Genomic DNA, 18,131 nt, shown 5'->3' with positions numbered 1-18,131 from the left:
CTCAGATCCTTCACCTCCACCACATGTTCTCAGGACATGGCTTTCCATTCTAGGACACTAGACATTCCTCCTCCTACTGTTGATGATGCCCTCACCCACATCCCCTCCATTTCCCGCACATCCATGCTCACCCTATCTTCCTACCAGCTTAACAGAGTTCCTCTTGTCCTTATCTACCACCCCATCAGTCTCTGCATCCAACACCTCATCCACTGTAACTTCTGCCTTCTCCAAAGAGATTCCACCATTAAAAATCCTTACCTCCCTAACCCTCCCTCTGCAGGGAATCAGTCCCTCCCATGTCCATTTGTCCATCCCCACTAGTCTCCTTCCAAGCAAGCAGCTTAAGTGGAAGAAGCAACACCTTATATTGTGTCTGGGTAGCTTTCAGCCTGATGGCATGAATATCCATTTCTCCTTCCAGTTAAAAAAATCCCACCCTCCCCTATTCCTGACTGTGACCTTTTACCTTTTCTCACTTTCCCCTGGGTCCCTCTTCCTACCTTTTCTCCTCTGGTCCACTCTCCTCTCCTATCAGATTCCTTCCTCTCCAGCCCTTGACCTTTCCCCACCCACGTCCTCACCCATCACATTCCACCTGGCCTCCTTCCTCTCCCTCCACCTTTTGATTCTGGCATCATCTTCCTTCTCAGTCCTGAAGAAGAGCCTCAACCCAAAATGTCGACTGTTTATTCATTTCCAAAGATGCTGCCTGACCTGCTGAGTTTCTCCAGCATTTTATGTGTGTGTTGCTTTTGATTTCCAACATCTTTGTATTAGTTATTTACTCCCTGGGGAAAAGTCTCTGGCTATCTACTTGATCCATACCTCTTATCATGTTATAAACCTTTATCAAGTCACCTCTCATTCTCCTACAAGAAAAGCCCTGGCTCACTCAACCTTTCCTCTGACATGCTCTCAGGACCAGGCAGCATCCTGGTAAATCCCCTGTGCACCTCCTCTAAAGCTTCTACATCCTTTCTATAATTACATGACCAGATCTGAGCACAATATTACTAGTGTGTCCATCTGAGGTTTCATGAAGCTGCAAATTACCTCACAGCTCTTGAACTCAATATCCCAACTAATGAAGGCCAACATTCTAAGCACTTTCTTAACAATCCTATCAACTTGCATAGCAAATTTGAGAGATCTATGGATGTGGACTCCAAGATGTCTCTTTCCTCCAGCTGCTAAGAATCCTACCATTAACCCTATAATTCTACCTTCAAACTTGACCTTTCAAAAGTCAATCACTTCACTGCAAGTTGCAGAAGACTTCATTTACTTTTTCATATAAATTCCGTCAAATCTAATTTTACTTCATATCTCAAATTTTTGAGTATTGATCTGAGAACCTGCAAGTGTGAATTTTATTTATTTAGAGATACTTCACAGTACAGGCTCTTCTGGCCCAGCATGTGTGCACCACCTGCCTCTTCTCACCCAGCTCTGCATCCTGCAACCTTCTACACTATCTACACCACCACCAATCTTTGTCTCATTTCCAAATGTACTACCCAGCCTTTCCACTTCCTCATCAAAGTCATTTATAAACATCACAAGGAGCAGAGGTCCTAGAACAGATCCCTGTGCTCTGTTCCTGCCTGAACCGCTTGGCCTTTCAGGCATCAATGCTCCCTGCTGTCTGATATGCCGGAGACTTGGAACACCTACAGCAGGCATTTTAGGGTAATGGAGATACACCACTAACACTGTCTCGTCACTTTAGGAGAAGTGAACCAATATCTGTGGCCTTTCTCAGGGCAACACCACCCGTGCTGAAACCCTAATTATACTCGGTCAGCTCTTTTGGGGAGTCAGTTCTTTCACGTGCCAGACAGACTTCCGAAAAACACATTTTACCTGTTTTTTTCACCCCAAAGAAAGGTACAACATAGTAACAGGCCTTTCTGGCCCAATGAGCCTATGCAGCCCAATTACACCAATGTGATCAATTAACCAACTATTTCATGTGCCTTTGGAATGTGGGAGGAAAGCGGAGCACCTGGAAAGTGAAGTCCCAAGAAAGTATGAAAATTCCTTACAGACAATGGTGGGAATTGAACCTGGGTTGCAATACACTAATTGCTAGGCTACTGTGACATTACTTGGGGTTCAGGGGAAGATCAGCAAAAAACATCTGTGACTTATTCTTGCTCCATCCCTGCCCTGCCTGGATTGCACCACGTCCATAGAGGTCTACATCACAGGTACACGTCGGCCCAGCTGAAAATCTACAACGAAAATAAAGATTGGTGTTTCCAAGTTGAATTGCATAGAACCCAGACTCATCAATGAAAACAACTGGGAGTGTGAAGTATCACATATGCAAACAAGCTCAAAGAATCAAAGGTAGAAAATCTCTTCAACCATCATCCAGATTTGATGTAGTCACAGGTGAGTGAATTTGTTGGCAGTCTACACCATAAATTCGGGTTGGCAGGGTTTGTGCTGTAAGTGAGGTTAGCCTTCCCGGAAATAGCTGTGAGCTGATTTAGGCTATTTAATATTTGGCAGAAGATCAAAGAGCAAACTGATTATCTCCGGGGACTTATTCAGCAGAAGAGGAATACATCTAGAGCTGTCAGTTCCAACTGTCAGTTCAACTGTCACAAAAAATTTCTCCTACATTCCACAGACGTACAGGTTAGTAGGTTAATTTAATCACATGGGTATAATTGGGTGGTGCACACATGCTGGGCCGGAAGAGCCTGTTACTGTGAAGTATCTCTAAATAAATAAAGTTCACACTTGCAGATTCACAGATCAATACTCAGAAGATTGAGATAAGAAATAAAATTAGATCTGACAGAATTTATGTGAAAAAAAGTAAATAAAATCTTTTACAACTTACATTGTTTGAGGCATGTGTGGATAACACAGCTTTGTGTTCTGAAAAGCGCAATACTGAGGGCTTTCCAAGAACGTGACACACCATCTTGTAAAACATACATAAAGTTCAGTGCTTACTGAACAGCAATTAAACTGTGGTCCCACAGCCTAGTGCCATCACTCGAGGCGAGTAAGAGGGTCTCTTTAGGGGTTGTCTCTTGGTGGGTCCTCGGGCGTCTGTGAAGGCCAATCTGGGATGCACACATTCTGGGCACTGTGGGCAAGAGTCAGTGGTGGCTGTGGTTAGTGGTTGGGCCTTGAAGTTGTTCGGTCTCTCCTTTTGCAGCTGCTGCTTGTTCTCTGCAGCATAGAGGAGGTCACTCTCATGTAATGTGTCTCCCTCTTGAATAGATCACCTCCAGGAGCTTCCATTGAGTCCAATGTCTTCTCAGTTTTTTAATGTAATATTGAATTACAACAACACATCACACAACCACAAAGGGGGAAATCACCACAGACACTGGTAAAATTGAACAGCTCAGGCAACATTTTTTGATGTCAGGATAATAGAGATACTCAGAGATAAAGTGCTGGAACATGCTTGATCTGGACAATCCGCTCCACTCACCCCACTGATGCAGCATCCCAATGGCCAAAGTCTCTGATTCATGCACAACTACATTAAAACATACAGTGAAATGCGTCATCTGCATTAACAACCATCTCACCCAGGGACGTATCTCCATACTTGCACCAACATAATATGCCCACAAGGCTCAGCAGAACAGCAAACACAACCACCGATGAAAACAGGAACTGCAAAAACAAGCCCTTTTCCTCCCTCCCACCCACCCACAGACAGACCTCAAACCCCAGGTAAAAATAACACCAGGACTCCTGTTCTTTTATTCTGCACAATTAAATTTACCGTCTCCGTTGCTTTAGAGAGACAGAATCAGAAACAGGACCTTTGGCAAAACCCCATTTGCCAACATTTGGCCCATTTCCCTGTAACCTTTCCTATCCAAGTACCTGCACAAATGTCTTTTAAAAAAAGTCATTGTTTAACATCAGAGAAAATCTCTCCTTATTACTACTGCTCTCCAAACCTGCCAACTTTCTCTCACATCTTCTCTGCAATCTCTTATACGATCTATGTTCAAAGTAAATTATCAAAGTACATATTATAAAAAAGGTGACATACATGTACTTAGATTTTAAAAAATCATTTTCTTGCGAGCATTCACAGTAAATACAAGAAACACAATAGAATCAAGACAGACCATACAGGCAAACAACCAATGTGCAAAGATAACAAACATATAAAATGAGATTTATAAAACCAATAATAATAAATAAATCAGAATAAATATTGAGAACACATGATAAAGAGTCATAGAATGTAAGTCCACAGACTGTGGGAATAGTTCAGTGATGGGGTGTGTGAAGTTGAGTGAAGATACCCATGCTGGTTCAGGGGTAATAACTGTTCCTGAACCCACTGGTGCGGGTTCTGATGAAGGATGCTGCTTTCCTGTGACAGCATTCCGTGTCCATATGCTGAGATCTTTTGTGTGAAATATTTAAGTTTCCAGCTATGGCTCAACACATCTTTCTCGCAGCCCTGCACACAACTTTCCTCCTCCACCCTGTCTGTAAAGAGTTTGTAGTTAACTGCATGGGTTTCCTCCAGGTGCTCTGGTTTTCTCCTGTACAGGTTAAAGTCAGTAAGTTGTGGGCATGCTATGTTGGGGCTGGAAGCAGGGCAACACTTATGGACTACCCACAGCACATCCTCGGACTGAGTTGGTCGTTGGCCCAAAAAATGCATTGCATTGTGTGTTCCAGTTTTGATGTAATGTGACAAATAAAGCTAATCTTTAAAAAAAAGATTTAAAGATCTTTAAAACTTCCTACCCTTCTCCAATAAATGCAAGTATCCTTCTCAGCCAAGTTAGCCACTATCCAACCAGTTCATCAGCCACTTCTTTGACTTGTTTATCGCCTTGCACTTTGTCAGACTGAATTCCATTTGTCACTTTTGTCTCCAGCTAACCAGTCCACCAATATTTACTTACTGAGATACAGCAGAACAGACCCGTCTGGCCACACTGCCCAGCAACCCGATTTACACCGAGCCTAATCACAGCACAATTTACAATGACCAATTAACTACTAACTAGTATGCTAGGAGGAAACCAGAGTGCCCGGAGAAAACCCACACGTTGCACAGGGAGGATGTGGAGACTCCTTTCAGATTTGAACTCGAAACTCTGATGCCCCAACCTGATTCCAGCAGTCAAATAATTGTGAAGTTTACAGCAGCTATGAAAAGGGACTTGGATCTCTCCACAGTAAAAAATAGTCAACTGGAGTCAAGCCAACTTTGGCTGGATGAGAACAGATCTGGCCTGGGGAAATTGGAAGCAATGCTTGGCAGGCCAAGCCATCAATGAACAAAGGGAGGCTATTGAAGTGGAGATGTTTCTACTGTTCCCCAGGTACATTCCCATGAAGGGCAGGGAAATTAAAGTGAGCTTCAAGGATGAATTAATAGGGAACAGAATAGAGCAGATAAAGAGTCAGGCTGCAACCAAAAAAGAGGACCAGGCTAATTAGAGAAACGTCAGAGGGGAGGTTAAAAAAAGGATAGCGGAGAGGCAAAAGTAAGAGGATGAAAAAAGACTGGATCTCAATTTAAAAGGGAATGCAAGGAATTCCTATTGGCTTATTCATAGGGTATGGTAGCATAGTGGTTAACATGACACTATTACAGATCAGGGCATCGGAGTTAAGAGCTCGATTCTGGCACTGTCTGTAAGGAATTTGTTTGTTCTCCCTGTGACTGCATTAGTTTCCTCCAGGTGCTCCGGTTTCCTCCCACAATCCAAAAAAGTACCAGTTAGTAGGTTAATTGGTCATTGTAAATTGCCCCGTGAGTAGGCTAGAGTTAAGTGACGGGTTGCTGGGTCGGAAGGGCCTGTTCTGCATTATCTCCAAATAAATAAAATAAATAATTGCTGCCACAGAAGAGAAGCTGCTCAGACTTAAAAAGGAAATTACTTGTCGGAGTAGGTCAAGGTTCAAGGAAGCATCAGCAAAGTAGTAAATAAAATTCTGGGCGGGCAAAAATTTGATAAAGAGGAGGTTGAGGGAAAGATCACGGTACAGTACTTAAAGTGGATAAATCAACTGGGGTAGATTAGGTTCACTGCAGGTTGCTGAAGGATGCAGAGTCTCTGGCTATAATCGTGCAAACTTCAAAGTAAATTTATTATCAAAATACGACTATGTCACCATATACAATCCTGAGATTCATTTTCTTGCAGACATGCACAGTAGAAATACAATAGAATCAATGAAAAATCTACAAAGATTGACAAACAACCAATGTCCAAAAGACAACATCTGTGCAAATAATCAATTCATTAGTCAAATAACCAATTAATTAATAACCAGATGGATGGATAGATGAATGAATTAATTGAACTGAGTTTGTACACCCTCGTTGAAGCCAGTAATGATTATCAGTCGATTTAATCTCAGTGGTGGATAAAGATTCAGAAATAGTAATCAGGACAGAACTAATAACCAATTAGGGAAGGGCACATTACTTCTAGAAAGCCAATACCAATATGTAAAAGATAAGTTTAAATAAGATTTTGGAGCTCTTCTGGTGAGCAAACAGAACAGATATGGTAGATGTGGTTGATATGGACTTCCATATGTACAAAAAGGTACAATAACAGTTCGAAAGCACGACTGAAAGAGGACCTGCCACAGCATGAAGAGAAATTGGCTAAATAAAAAGAGACAGAGTAGCAGTGTGATTTTCCCAAATGTCTCTATTTGCAGATGGCACAAAACCATGAGACCAATTTCAGAGCACTTGCTTCCCTCCATCCATTTTCTGTCATCCTGATCTACCCAGTTTCTCTTTCTTTCACTCACACACACACACAAAGCACCTTCTGCTCCAACACCGTCATCCAGTTTCATTCCTTGTTCTACGCACACCATCTGCATATCATCCACCTACTCATCCCATCAGGTCCCCTCCAACCGCCACCCCACCTCCCTTACTTTGTTCCACCACCTTCCTTTTCAGTACCTGTAGCCCTTTGCTGCCTCCATCTCCCAACCTCTTATATCCACCTCCACTTTTCCTTTTTCAATCTGCCATCACCCCTACTCACCTGGATCCACCTATCACCTACCAGCTCTTGCTCCAACCCTTGCACTCATCTCTACACTGCGCTTCTCTCCTGTTCTTTCTGTCTAGATGAAGGTTCTCAAGCTTGAAACACTGACGGTCCATTTCCCTCCACAGATGCTGCCTGACCCACAGAGTTCTTCCGCAAGTTGTTTTTTTTTGTTCCAGGTACCCACATCCGTAGTCTCTCAGCACTTGGTCCACTTGGCATTTAAAGTGCCTGTCTAAATACTAAATTGTGAGAGATGCCTTCCACATTTCAACCACCATCTACATTAAAAATTTCATCCGCAAATTCTCTGTAAATCACCCACCCCTAATCTTAAACCTTTGATCTCCTGTTAGAAATAATATTGGTTCCTTAAGACTGTGATAGCTGGGGAGGTGGCAGGGTGGGTGGGGGGGGGAGGAAGGTTAGCAGTGACAAGCTCACACTACCTATGGCATGCATCTTGAGTAGCCTTTGACAACCAAGTCCAGCTCCCGGCCTTCACATGTGAGTTAGCTACTAAGCCCGGAGGAACCATTTTTACTGATAGTAGAAGGTGCAAAGCTGGGTTACTGCCACCTTAAAACATGTTACTTCGGGTAGATGGAACTCATCAGCTGTGGCTGGCAGCTCCTCTAGGAGAAGGAAAACTCTGATCTCAAACCTCTGCTGCCTTGCAGCTATTCCCATTCATGGGAAAGGATTTGGGAGTAAATCCCGAAGAAAAATACAGAGCTGGCAGTCCAATGTTGAGTTCAACGCTGACTGGCAACTCCTGCGATGCTGCTGGTATCCAAACCATATCGGTCTCTACTGTTCAGCTGTGTGGAGAGGGGAAGCCTGCTACATGAGCAACAGCTTGCACTCCAGATCATACCACCCTGGCTTGTAGACAGCTAGGATGCAACATCTATGGTTGACCCCGACCAACAGAGGCCAGAGATAATTTTACTAAGGGGAAAAGTTTCTCACTTTTTTTTACCCCATCTATGTATGCCCTTTATAATTTTGTATACCACAAGCAGAAACCTCCTCAGCCTTCGCAGGGTCACAGAAAATAAACCCTTCCAATCAGATCTCTCCTCACAGCTGAAGTTCTCCATTCCAGACAATGTCCAGATTATCCTCCCGTTGTCAATGGTGGTCACACACAACCAGTCCGTAATGTCTTCCTGACCGAGAAGTTTATCCTCCCCATCACACACACTGCCAATACTGGTGTCATCATCAAACTCTATGCCAAAGTCACTACATTTAAGTCCAAATTCCACAAGAATCAACTGACCAAATGGTCAGATATATGGTTTTTGAGAAGGATTGACGAGTTATTCTTCAGTCTAGACAGGTTGGACCCGGAGTAGGAGCACACTTGGGATAATGGGGTAGCTGTTTAGGAGAGTGATGAGGAATTGCTTCACTCGGGTTGTGAACGTTTGTGGACCCGAAGGCTGGATGCCAAGTGCTGGGGTCAGACAGTGAACTGGTCTGCAAAGGAAACCTCGACAACACAGCAGACTCTAAAGAACCAAAACCCGGGAAGACAAATCCAAACACAACAGTAACATAATGAAACATTTCGTTAGGAATCTGTTACTTCTTCAGTTACAGCCAATAAAAAAAATTCAGCGTCTGTTTAGTTAAATACACTTCGAAATTTTTGATGTTATCACATTCGAAGCTATAACAACTGATATCAACATTTGCCGTAAATTATTCTATAAAGTATTCACGGAAGAGTTATATTCGCCTTATATTACCGATGGTGGATTAATTTAGTTGTGCTTTGCCAAACTGCACAGGCCACGAAGCCCGGCGCTCTCGTGATTGCGGCGCCCGGAGGGCTGCGCTTCCTGATGCCACTTACCCGCGATACGCTGAGATCCTTCATCACCTCCTCAAAGGCAGCCGTCTCCTCGGCCTGTTTCTGGTTGTGCAGCGCGATCTTCTCGCTGAACTTACGGGGGTTGGAGGCGGTCGAGCCGCCACTGGAAGGGCCAGGCCCGGGCCCGGGACTGGAGGCCGACGCCGAGCCGCCCGACGAGCCTCCGGCGCCGGGCCCCGGACTGCAACTACTCCCCGCCATTTTCGGAGCAGCAAGGGTGAGACCGCGGTGAATCTCCTCCCTAAATAACACCGATCAACAAAACTTCTCCCGAAATAACACCACCCACTTCAAATAAAGCTCTAAAACCTGACCTAGTACTCCGTGATAACCAAAAACGGCCCCAAATACCCAGAGTCTCTTCAAAATACGCGAAAACAAAAAACTTACCCCAAATGCTGCCTAACCTTGCCCCTTGACGCCAAAAACACTCAACTCTGCGTTCACAGCCAGTCTTGACATCTAAAGGTGCCCCTGAAATACTCTCCAAAATCTCCCTAAAACATATCCCCAAAATCTTCCCCTAAAACTAAAATCTGATCGCAAAAATCAACCCGAAACCCTGCTGCGGTCACAGGACCAACACACAACCATCCTGCAGCAATATTCAGCGGGCTTGCCGCTCAGGGGCACCTCTTCTCCACTGGAAAAATTATAGTTGTCGTGCTGTCTTCTTCAACAGTTGGGTGAGTGGCATCCAAAACAGTCAGCTCCTCGTCTATTGAGGCACTGTTCCCTCAGTAAAACTCGCCGTCTTCTATCCTCCAAATACCAGCCCTGGGTCTCCTGGCATCGCCAAAACACTGAGACACACACGGAGGAAGGGAAGAAAAACAAAATGAGAGGAGGTAAATTGAATGTTCCTTCTCAACTTCACCACTAGAGGAGACAAGAGGGCAGCTCACAGAACAAATCATACAATGACTGAACTCATTGGGCTGTCGTTATCCCCTCCCCTAATGGGATGGGCATACTTCAAATGATCTAAAACAACAAATTTAGCATATGCTAACCTCAAAACTATATCAAGGAAAATCATATGAAGTCATAAGCTTCAATATGAGGGAAAAGTTTGACGAAAAATTGCAATTGCATTTAAATCGCACATTCAGATGTCTACCAGAGGGCATCATGAAACAAAATTAATCCAAACTGATGTCAGGCAAATTGGGCAAAAGAACAAGAGATTGGTCAAAAAAGTTGGTGTTTAAGAGTATCTGAAAGCAGGAAAGGGATGTGGAGACACTGAGGCTGGGGATTCCACCCTTTAGGGCTTTGGGGGCTGAAGAGATGGTTGGCAATGATGGAGTAATTAAATTTGAAAACAATCACAGGAGCAGAGATCTGAGTATTGCAAGGTGAGAGAAGGTCATAGAGTTATGGAAAGGCAGATATTCTAACTTAAGGTGAGAATTTTAAAATAAAGGTATTGCTTCAAAGGAAGACGCTGCATGCCAATGAAATCAGGGTTAATATCTCACAGGCAAGTAGTTAACCCAGCTCCGCGGTGGACGGTCTTAAGCCTGGCTGCAAAAGGAGGAATGTTGGGCAAAGGGCTAGCAAATGCATCCTGTAAAAACCCAGAGCTACAGAAACTCCAAAGAGCGCATACCTGGGAGAGAAAGAGGCTTCACCTAGAAGATGAATGAAGTTGTTAGATTAGATTAGATTCAACTTTATTGTCATTGTGCCAAGTACAGATACAAAGCCAAAGAAATGCAGTTAGCATCTAACCAGAAATGCAAAAGAATAGTGTTGTTTTCAAAATAGCTGCAAATAAAAAGTAAGTTCTACAGCATACAAATAGGGAGCAATACTGTTTAGCGCTGTGATGTGAGATCGCAGGGTCATGACCTCAAGGAAGAATCTCTTCCTGTGCCTGCTGGTGCTGGTGCGGGAGCGGAGGCTTCTGTAGTGCCTACTGGATGGGAGGAGAGTAAAAAGTCCATGGTTAGGGTGAGATGCATCCTTGATAATGCTTTTCGCCTTGCCCAGGCAGCGTTTATGGCACAGTTGTGCGGTGAAAGTGGAGCCACAGGGCTGATTTATCGGCCCAGGACAGACTCTGGTGAACTGCAGTCGATGGGCTTAAGAAAAAGAAGAAATAGTCAACTTCCAGATTACAGGAACAGCAGTCTGTGGGTTTCCCTGAAGTTGACAAAATTTGATGTACAGAGAGGCTCAAGGACAGTTAAGATCTCTTTGGTCAGAATGACTCGGAGACTCAGCTGATCAGGCTTCTGAAATGCTCATGAATCCATGAACACTATTTTGTTGCTGCTTTTCCTTACAATAACAAGATCTAATTGCACTCAGTGACCACTTGAGTAGATAACTCCTGTACCTAATGAAGTGACCATGGAGTGGATGTGTATTCTGCTGCTGCAGCCCATCCACTGCAGGGTTCGCATGTTGTGCATTCAGAGTTACAGTTCTGCACACCACTGGTGTAATATAGCCCTTACCATGATGCTGGAAACGGAAAACTGACCTCAAACTTCCGCTACCTTGCAGCTAGAGCCACTCATGGGGAGTAAACAGAGAAAAAATTCTGAGCTGGAGTCGCGACAGCAACCCTACATCGAGTTCGACGCAGACTGGCACCTCCTGCGACGCTGCTGTTGCCAAACTGTATCAGTCTATACCATTCCTTTGGATGCATCAGCTGTGTGGAGAGGGGGAGAATGCTGTGTGGGCAACAGCTTTCTCTCCTTGGCTTGCGGATCACGTAGACAGCTGGAACGTAGTATCTGTGGCTGATCCCGACTAACAGAGACCTTCAGCGTGACACTGTTTCAGCTTGGGGCATTGGGGTAGAGAGTTCATTTCTGGTGCTCTCAGTAAGGAGTTTGTACTTTCTGCCCATGACCATGTGGGTTTCCTCCGGCTGCTCCAGTTTCCTCCCACAGTCTAAAGACGTACCAGTTAATAGGTTAATTGATATTGTAAACTGGCCTGTGATTAGGCCAGGGTTAAGTCAGCTCATTGGGCTGGAAGGGCCTGTTCACAGAGTATCACTAAATAAACAAATAAGTGCAATGAATCTCCGGGTAGGTGCATGGTGACATACACAGTGCCTATAAAAAGTATTCACACCCCCTCTGGAAATTTTCATGTTTTATTGTTTTGCAACACTGAATCACAGTGTATTTAATTTGGCTACTTTTGACAGAAAAAGAAAACAGAAAAAGACTCTTCTGTGTCAAAATGTAAACAGATTTCTACAAAGTGATCTAAATTAATTACAGATATAAAACACAGAATAATTGATCGCATACGTATTCACTCCCTTTAATATGACACACCAAATTGTCACTGTTGGTTTCAGAAGTCACATTATTAGTTAATGGAGATCACTGTGCAGTCAAGGTGTTTCAATTGATTGTAGTAAAAATACCCCTGTATCTGAAAGGTCCAACTGCTGGTGAGTCAGTATCCTGGCAAAAACTACACCATGAAGACAAAAGAACACTCCAAGTAACTCATCGAAAAGGTTATTGAAAAGCACAATTCAGGAGATTGATACAAGAAAATTTCCAAGTCAGTGAATATCCCTTGGAGTACAGTTAAATCAATCATCCAGAAATGGAAAGAATATGGCACAGCTGTAAATCTGCCTAGAGCAGTCTGTCCTCAAAAACTGAGTGACTGTGCAAGAAGGGAATGAGTGAGGGAGGCCACCAAGAGACCTATGACAACTCTGGAGGAGTTGCAAGCTTCAGTGGCTGAGATGGGAGAGACTGCGCAAACAACAACTGTTGCCGGGTGCTTCACCAGGCACAGCTTTATGGGAGAGTGGCAAAGAGAATGCCACTGTTGAAAATAACTCACATGAAATCTCAGCTAGGGTTTGCCAGAAGGCATGGTCTGAAGTCAGCTGGAAAAAGGTTGATGAAATTGAAATTGAGCTTTTTGGCCATTAGACTAAACGCTATGTTTGGCACAAGCCAAATTCTGTACATCAACAAAAATACACCACCTCCATCGTGAAGCCTGGTCATGGCTGCTTCACTGCAGCAGGGCCTGGAAAGCTGGTGAAGGTGGAGAGTAAAATTAATGCAGCAAAATACAGGGAAGTCCTGGAGGAAAACCTGATGCAGTCTGCAAGAGAACTGAGACTTGGGAGAAGATTTGTTTTCCAGCAAGACATTAACCCCAAGCATGAAGCCAAAGCTACACCGGAACGGCTTAAAAATAACAAAGTTAATGTCCTGGAGTGGTCAAGTCAGAGTCCAGACCTCAATCCAATTGAGAATTTATGGCTGGACTTGAAAAGGGCTGTTCACTCATGATCCCCATGCAATCTGACAGAGCTTGAGCAGCTTTGTAAAGAAGAATTTCCTTTGTCTAGATATGCAAAGCTGATGGAGACCTATCCACACAGACTCAAGCCTGTAATTGCTGCCAAAGGTGCATCTACAAATACTCACTTGAAGGAGGTGAATATTTGTGTAATCAAGTATTTTGTGTTTTATATTTGTAATTAATTTAGATCACTTTGTAGAAATCTGTTTTGACAAAAGTTGATCAGTGTCAAAAAAGCCAAATTAAATCCACTATGAATCAATAAAACAATAAAACATGAAAACTTCCAAGGGAGATAAACACTTTTTATAGGCACTGGATGTACATACTTTGATAATAAATTTATTTTGAACTTTGCTTTGAGCACCACCTGAAAGCAGCCCTGACCGATGATGCCACGAGGTCTCAGGAGCGAATGCTTTCCCTACCAAACTTCTATGAGTGAGCTGTAAACACCTTCACCAATGAATCCACAGTCACATCATCCAGATCTGGGAAGAAAAGGAAGGATCATGGCTCATCGATTTTGAGGCCCTCAGTTAGTCAAGGTCATCTGAGGATGCTCTGTGATAGCTGTTGTGCAGTGTGCAAGCCAGGGCAATGCGATACAGAGAGCAAGCTGTTGCCCTTGCAGCAAGCTCCCCTCTATGTGCGGCTGATGAGTCCAGAGACTGATACAGTTTGGCACCGGCAGCATCGCAGTAGTTGCCAGTCAGGTTGATCTCAACATAGGATTCCCAGTTCTGGATTTACGCTCAGGGATTACTCCTGAAGCCTTCCCCATGAGTGGGTATAGCTGCAAAACGGCAGAGGTTTGAGATCAGAGTTTTCCTTCTCGATGAGCTGCCAACCACAGCTGACGAGCCCCATCTGCCTGATGTAATTATAACCTTCTTCAAAACCAGAGATGAAAATAGGTGAGGAATCCATAGAGAGGTCTCCCTGCTGTCTACCAGAAGGAAATTCATCACCAGGGTCCTTCTCATCCACTCCTTCTGAAGAAATTACTCCTCAAATAATTAATTGAATTCTGTCCACATGGAGGCAGAGTAGACATGACTGTCACCACACCCAAGCTCCAAGAGGAATGCAGCAATTAGTTTCAGTCAATACACGACTCTACCAATCTCACTGAACCCTTGGCAGGGAGGGATTAGACCACAACAGACAGAATTAGACCATTCAGCTCATAGGGTCTGCTTTCTCATTCATGGCTGATTGAAAACCCCCTCAACCCCTTTCTCCTGTCTTCCTTCCGTAACTTTGGACTCCCTTTCCAATCAAGAACCTGCTAATCTCCACCTTAAATATACCCAATGTTTTGACCACCACAGCCATCTGTGACAAGGAATTCCACAGATTCACCACCCTCTGACTAAAGAAAATCCTCCTCATCTCTATTCTAAAGGATCGTCCCTCTATTCTGAAACTGTGCCCTCTGGTCCTAGATTCTCCCACTGTTGGAAACATCCTTTCCATGTCCATTCTGTCTGGGCCTTTCATCATTCAATCTGTTTCAACGAGAGCCCTCTCAGTCTCCTAAACCCTAGTGAGTACAGGCCCAGAGCCAGCGACCGCTGCTCAAACATTAACCACTTCATTCTTGCGATCATTTTTGTAAACCTCTTCTGGGCCCTCCCCAATGACAGCACATCCTTTCTTCGACGTGGGGCCCAGAACATCGAAATCAACAGCACAGTTCAGGCCCTTCAGCCCACAAAGACCATGTAACCTACTCTAGAAACTGCCTAGAATTTCCGTACCGCATAGCCCTCTACTTACCTAAGTTCTATATACCCCTCTAAGAGTCTCTCAAAAGACCATGTTGTATCCGTCTCCACCACCATTGAGAGCAGTGCATTCCACACAACCCCCATTCTGTGCATGAAAAACTTATTCCTGACATCCCTTCGGTATCTATTTCCAAGCATCTTAAAACTATGCCCTCTTGTGTTAGCCATTTCAGCTCTGGGAAAAAGCCTCTGGCTATCCACACGATCAATTCCCCTCATCATCTTAAACACCTCTATCAGGTCACCTCTCATCCTCTGTTGCTCCAAGGAGAAAAGGCAAAGTACACTCAACCTATTCTTATAAGGTATGCCCTCCAATCCAGGCAACATCCTTGTAAATCCCCTCTGCACACTGTCTACAGTATCCACATCCTTCCTGTAGTGAGGTGACCAGAACTGAACACAGTACTCCAAGTGGAGTCTGACCAAGGTTTTATGTAGCTGTAACATTACCTCATGGCTCTTGAACTCGGTTGATGAATGCCAACACACTATACACCTACACAGCAGCTTTCAGTGTCCTATGGACAGGGACCCCAAGATCCCTCTGATCCTCCACACTGCCAAGAATCTTACCATTATTATATTGTCTTGAAGTTTGACCTATCGAAGTGAACCACTTCACACTTATCTGGGTTGAACGCCATCCGCCACTTCTCAACCCAGTACTGCATCCTATCAATGTTGCTCTGTAATCTCCGACAGCCCTGCAGACTATCCACAACACCTCCAACTTTTGTGTCAGCAGCAAACTTACTAACCCACCCTTCTACTTCCTCATCCAGGTCATTTATAAAAATCACAAAGAGGAGGGGTCCTAGAACAGATCCCTACAGAACTCCACTGGTCACCATCCTCCATGCAGAATACAAACCATCTACAACCACCTTCTGTGGGCAAGCCAATTCCGGATCCACAAAACAAGGTCTCCTTGGATCCCATGCCTCCTTTCTTTCTGAAGGAGCCTTTCATGGGGAACCTTATCAAATCCCTTACTGAAATCCATATACACTACATCAACTGCTCTACTTTCATCAATCCTCAAAGAATTCAATCAGGTTCGTAAGGCACAACCTGCCCTTGACAAAGCCATGCTACCTATCCCTAATCAGATTATGTCTCTCCAAATGCACATAACTCCTGCTTCTCAGGATCTTCTCCAGCAACTTACCCACCACTGAAGTAAGACTCACTGGTCGATAATCTCCTGGGTAATTTCTACTCCCTTTCTTGAACAAGGGAACAACGTTTGCAACCTTCCAATCCTCTGGTGCTTCTCCTGTCCCTATTGATGATGCAAAGATCATCACCAGAGGGTCAGCAATCTCCTCCTTTGCCTCTCACAGTAGCCTGGGGGTGTATTTCATCTGGTCCCGGCGACTTATCTAACTTAACGCCTTGGATGGTTCAAAGAAATACCTTCTCATTCCAACAAATTCCAATGTGTTCCGGCCATTGCTTCTAATCTTGCTCCATCTCCTTGTTCCTAGGTTCAGTGACATGGATCAGACACCTATCGCTCCATCCCCTTGTCCCAGAGATCAGACACAAAGATCAGCCACCGGCTGCCCCATCCCATTGTCCCAGACATCAGACACAAGGATCTTTGTTGAACTACCTGTCAGACAAATAAGCCCCAATTTGGTGTTGGAGGCCAAACTGCACAACGTGGCTTTGGTGTGGCCTCAACAGACACGGCACAATCTCCTCATTCTTACCTTCAAACCTCCAGACAAGGAGGGTCAACATTTCACCTGCTTAATGCTGCAGGCTGGTCAGAAAAGCTGCTCTGCAGTCACTTGTCAATGGGGCAAGACCTCTCTCTGTTGGGGCTGTGTGTTGGCTGGTGTCGAACAGTCACACCCATACCGGCGTAGATCACTCTCACAGTGGAATAAAATCATTCTCACCCACCGGGATTTCTCACTGACTCACAGATACGACTGAACCTGAAGACACACACATTTCAGGAATAGCTTCATCCCCTCTGCAATGGGATTTCTGAATGGACACTGAACCCATAACTCAACCTATTTTTCTCTCTCTCTTTTTGCACTACTTATTATATATATAAAATTGTAATTTATAGTTTTTAAATACGTTTTGCAATGTACTGCTGCTGCAAAACAACAAATTTAACAACATAAGCCAATGATTTTACACCCATCATTGTGAACCTGCACCCATCAGTCTTTCAACCACTGCCCCATCACTGAACTGTTCTCACGACCTGTGGACTCACTTTCAAGGACTCTTCATCTCATGTTCTCCATATTTATTGTCCTTTTTTTGTTGTCTTTTGCACATTGGTTGTTTGCCCATCCTTTTGGGTGTGGTCTTTCAATAATTCTTATGCTTCTTGGATTTACTGTGAATGCTAGCAAGAAAATGAATCCCAGGGTAGTATATGGTGACATATATGTACTTTGATAATAAATTTACTTTGAACTTTGATTCTGAGGTTTTTGCAGAGGAAACTATGAAAACTATGATAAAGGATAACTGGCTTGCAGCAGCCAATCATTCATAAAAATGTTGCCTTTTGATCCTTCAATGTTGACTCTTCCTATCATTGTGAGGTAGAATTCCGCAAGCGCTGCACTGTTCACCCACTAATAGGGAAAGTGAGCGGGGTTTAGACCATCATGAGACAGGTTAGTTCTCCCCTAAGCTGTTGCAATACTAATGGGAGTTGAGGTTTACACGGACCTCAGTAAGTCATCTGACGTGGTTCTGCTTGGTAATGCAGCCTAGAACGTTGGAGCACCAGCCATCCAAGGCAAACTGGATCCAAAATCAGATGGGTTATAGGGGCAGAGGGCAGTGGTGTCTTGCTGGCATTACCATTGTTAGTCATGTATATTATAATGGATGAGAATGTTGGGTTTCTGATTATTAGTCTACGGATGTCACAAAAACGGGTGGAGTAGTAGACAACACGAAGAGTGGTAGATCGTGGAATTTAATCCATACAGGTGCAAGGTAATGTATATCAAGGTGTCAAATACTATCAGGACATGCACTATAAATGGAAAGGAATTCACAGAGGGACCTGAGAATTCAAGTTCATTGCTCTTCATTGCTTAGGATTCAAGTTCATGTGGCATAGAAAAC

General features: G+C 44.0%; 2 protein-coding genes across 3 annotated transcripts in view; both read right to left on the bottom strand.

Annotated features, from left to right (window-relative positions):
- Window positions 1–9,785, bottom strand: part of crtc3 (CREB regulated transcription coactivator 3) — a 139,102-nt gene extending 129,317 nt beyond the window's left edge. For both annotated transcript variants that reach the window (XM_059945902.1, XM_059945903.1), the window contains exon 1: window positions 8,902–9,785. In XM_059945902.1, coding sequence (XP_059801885.1) covers window positions 8,902–9,120 — 219 coding nt within the window. In that variant the 5' untranslated portion in view covers window positions 9,121–9,785. The remainder of the gene's footprint in view (window positions 1–8,901) is intronic.
- Window positions 1–18,131, bottom strand: part of LOC132378760 (uncharacterized) — a 60,758-nt gene that overhangs the window by 24,044 nt on the left and 18,583 nt on the right. The window lies entirely within an intron of this gene.

This window comes from Hypanus sabinus, chromosome 21, assembly GCF_030144855.1.
Source record: "Hypanus sabinus isolate sHypSab1 chromosome 21, sHypSab1.hap1, whole genome shotgun sequence".
NCBI lineage: Eukaryota > Metazoa > Chordata > Chondrichthyes > Myliobatiformes > Dasyatidae > Hypanus > Hypanus sabinus.
This window is presented reverse-complemented; position numbering and strand designations above follow the sequence as displayed.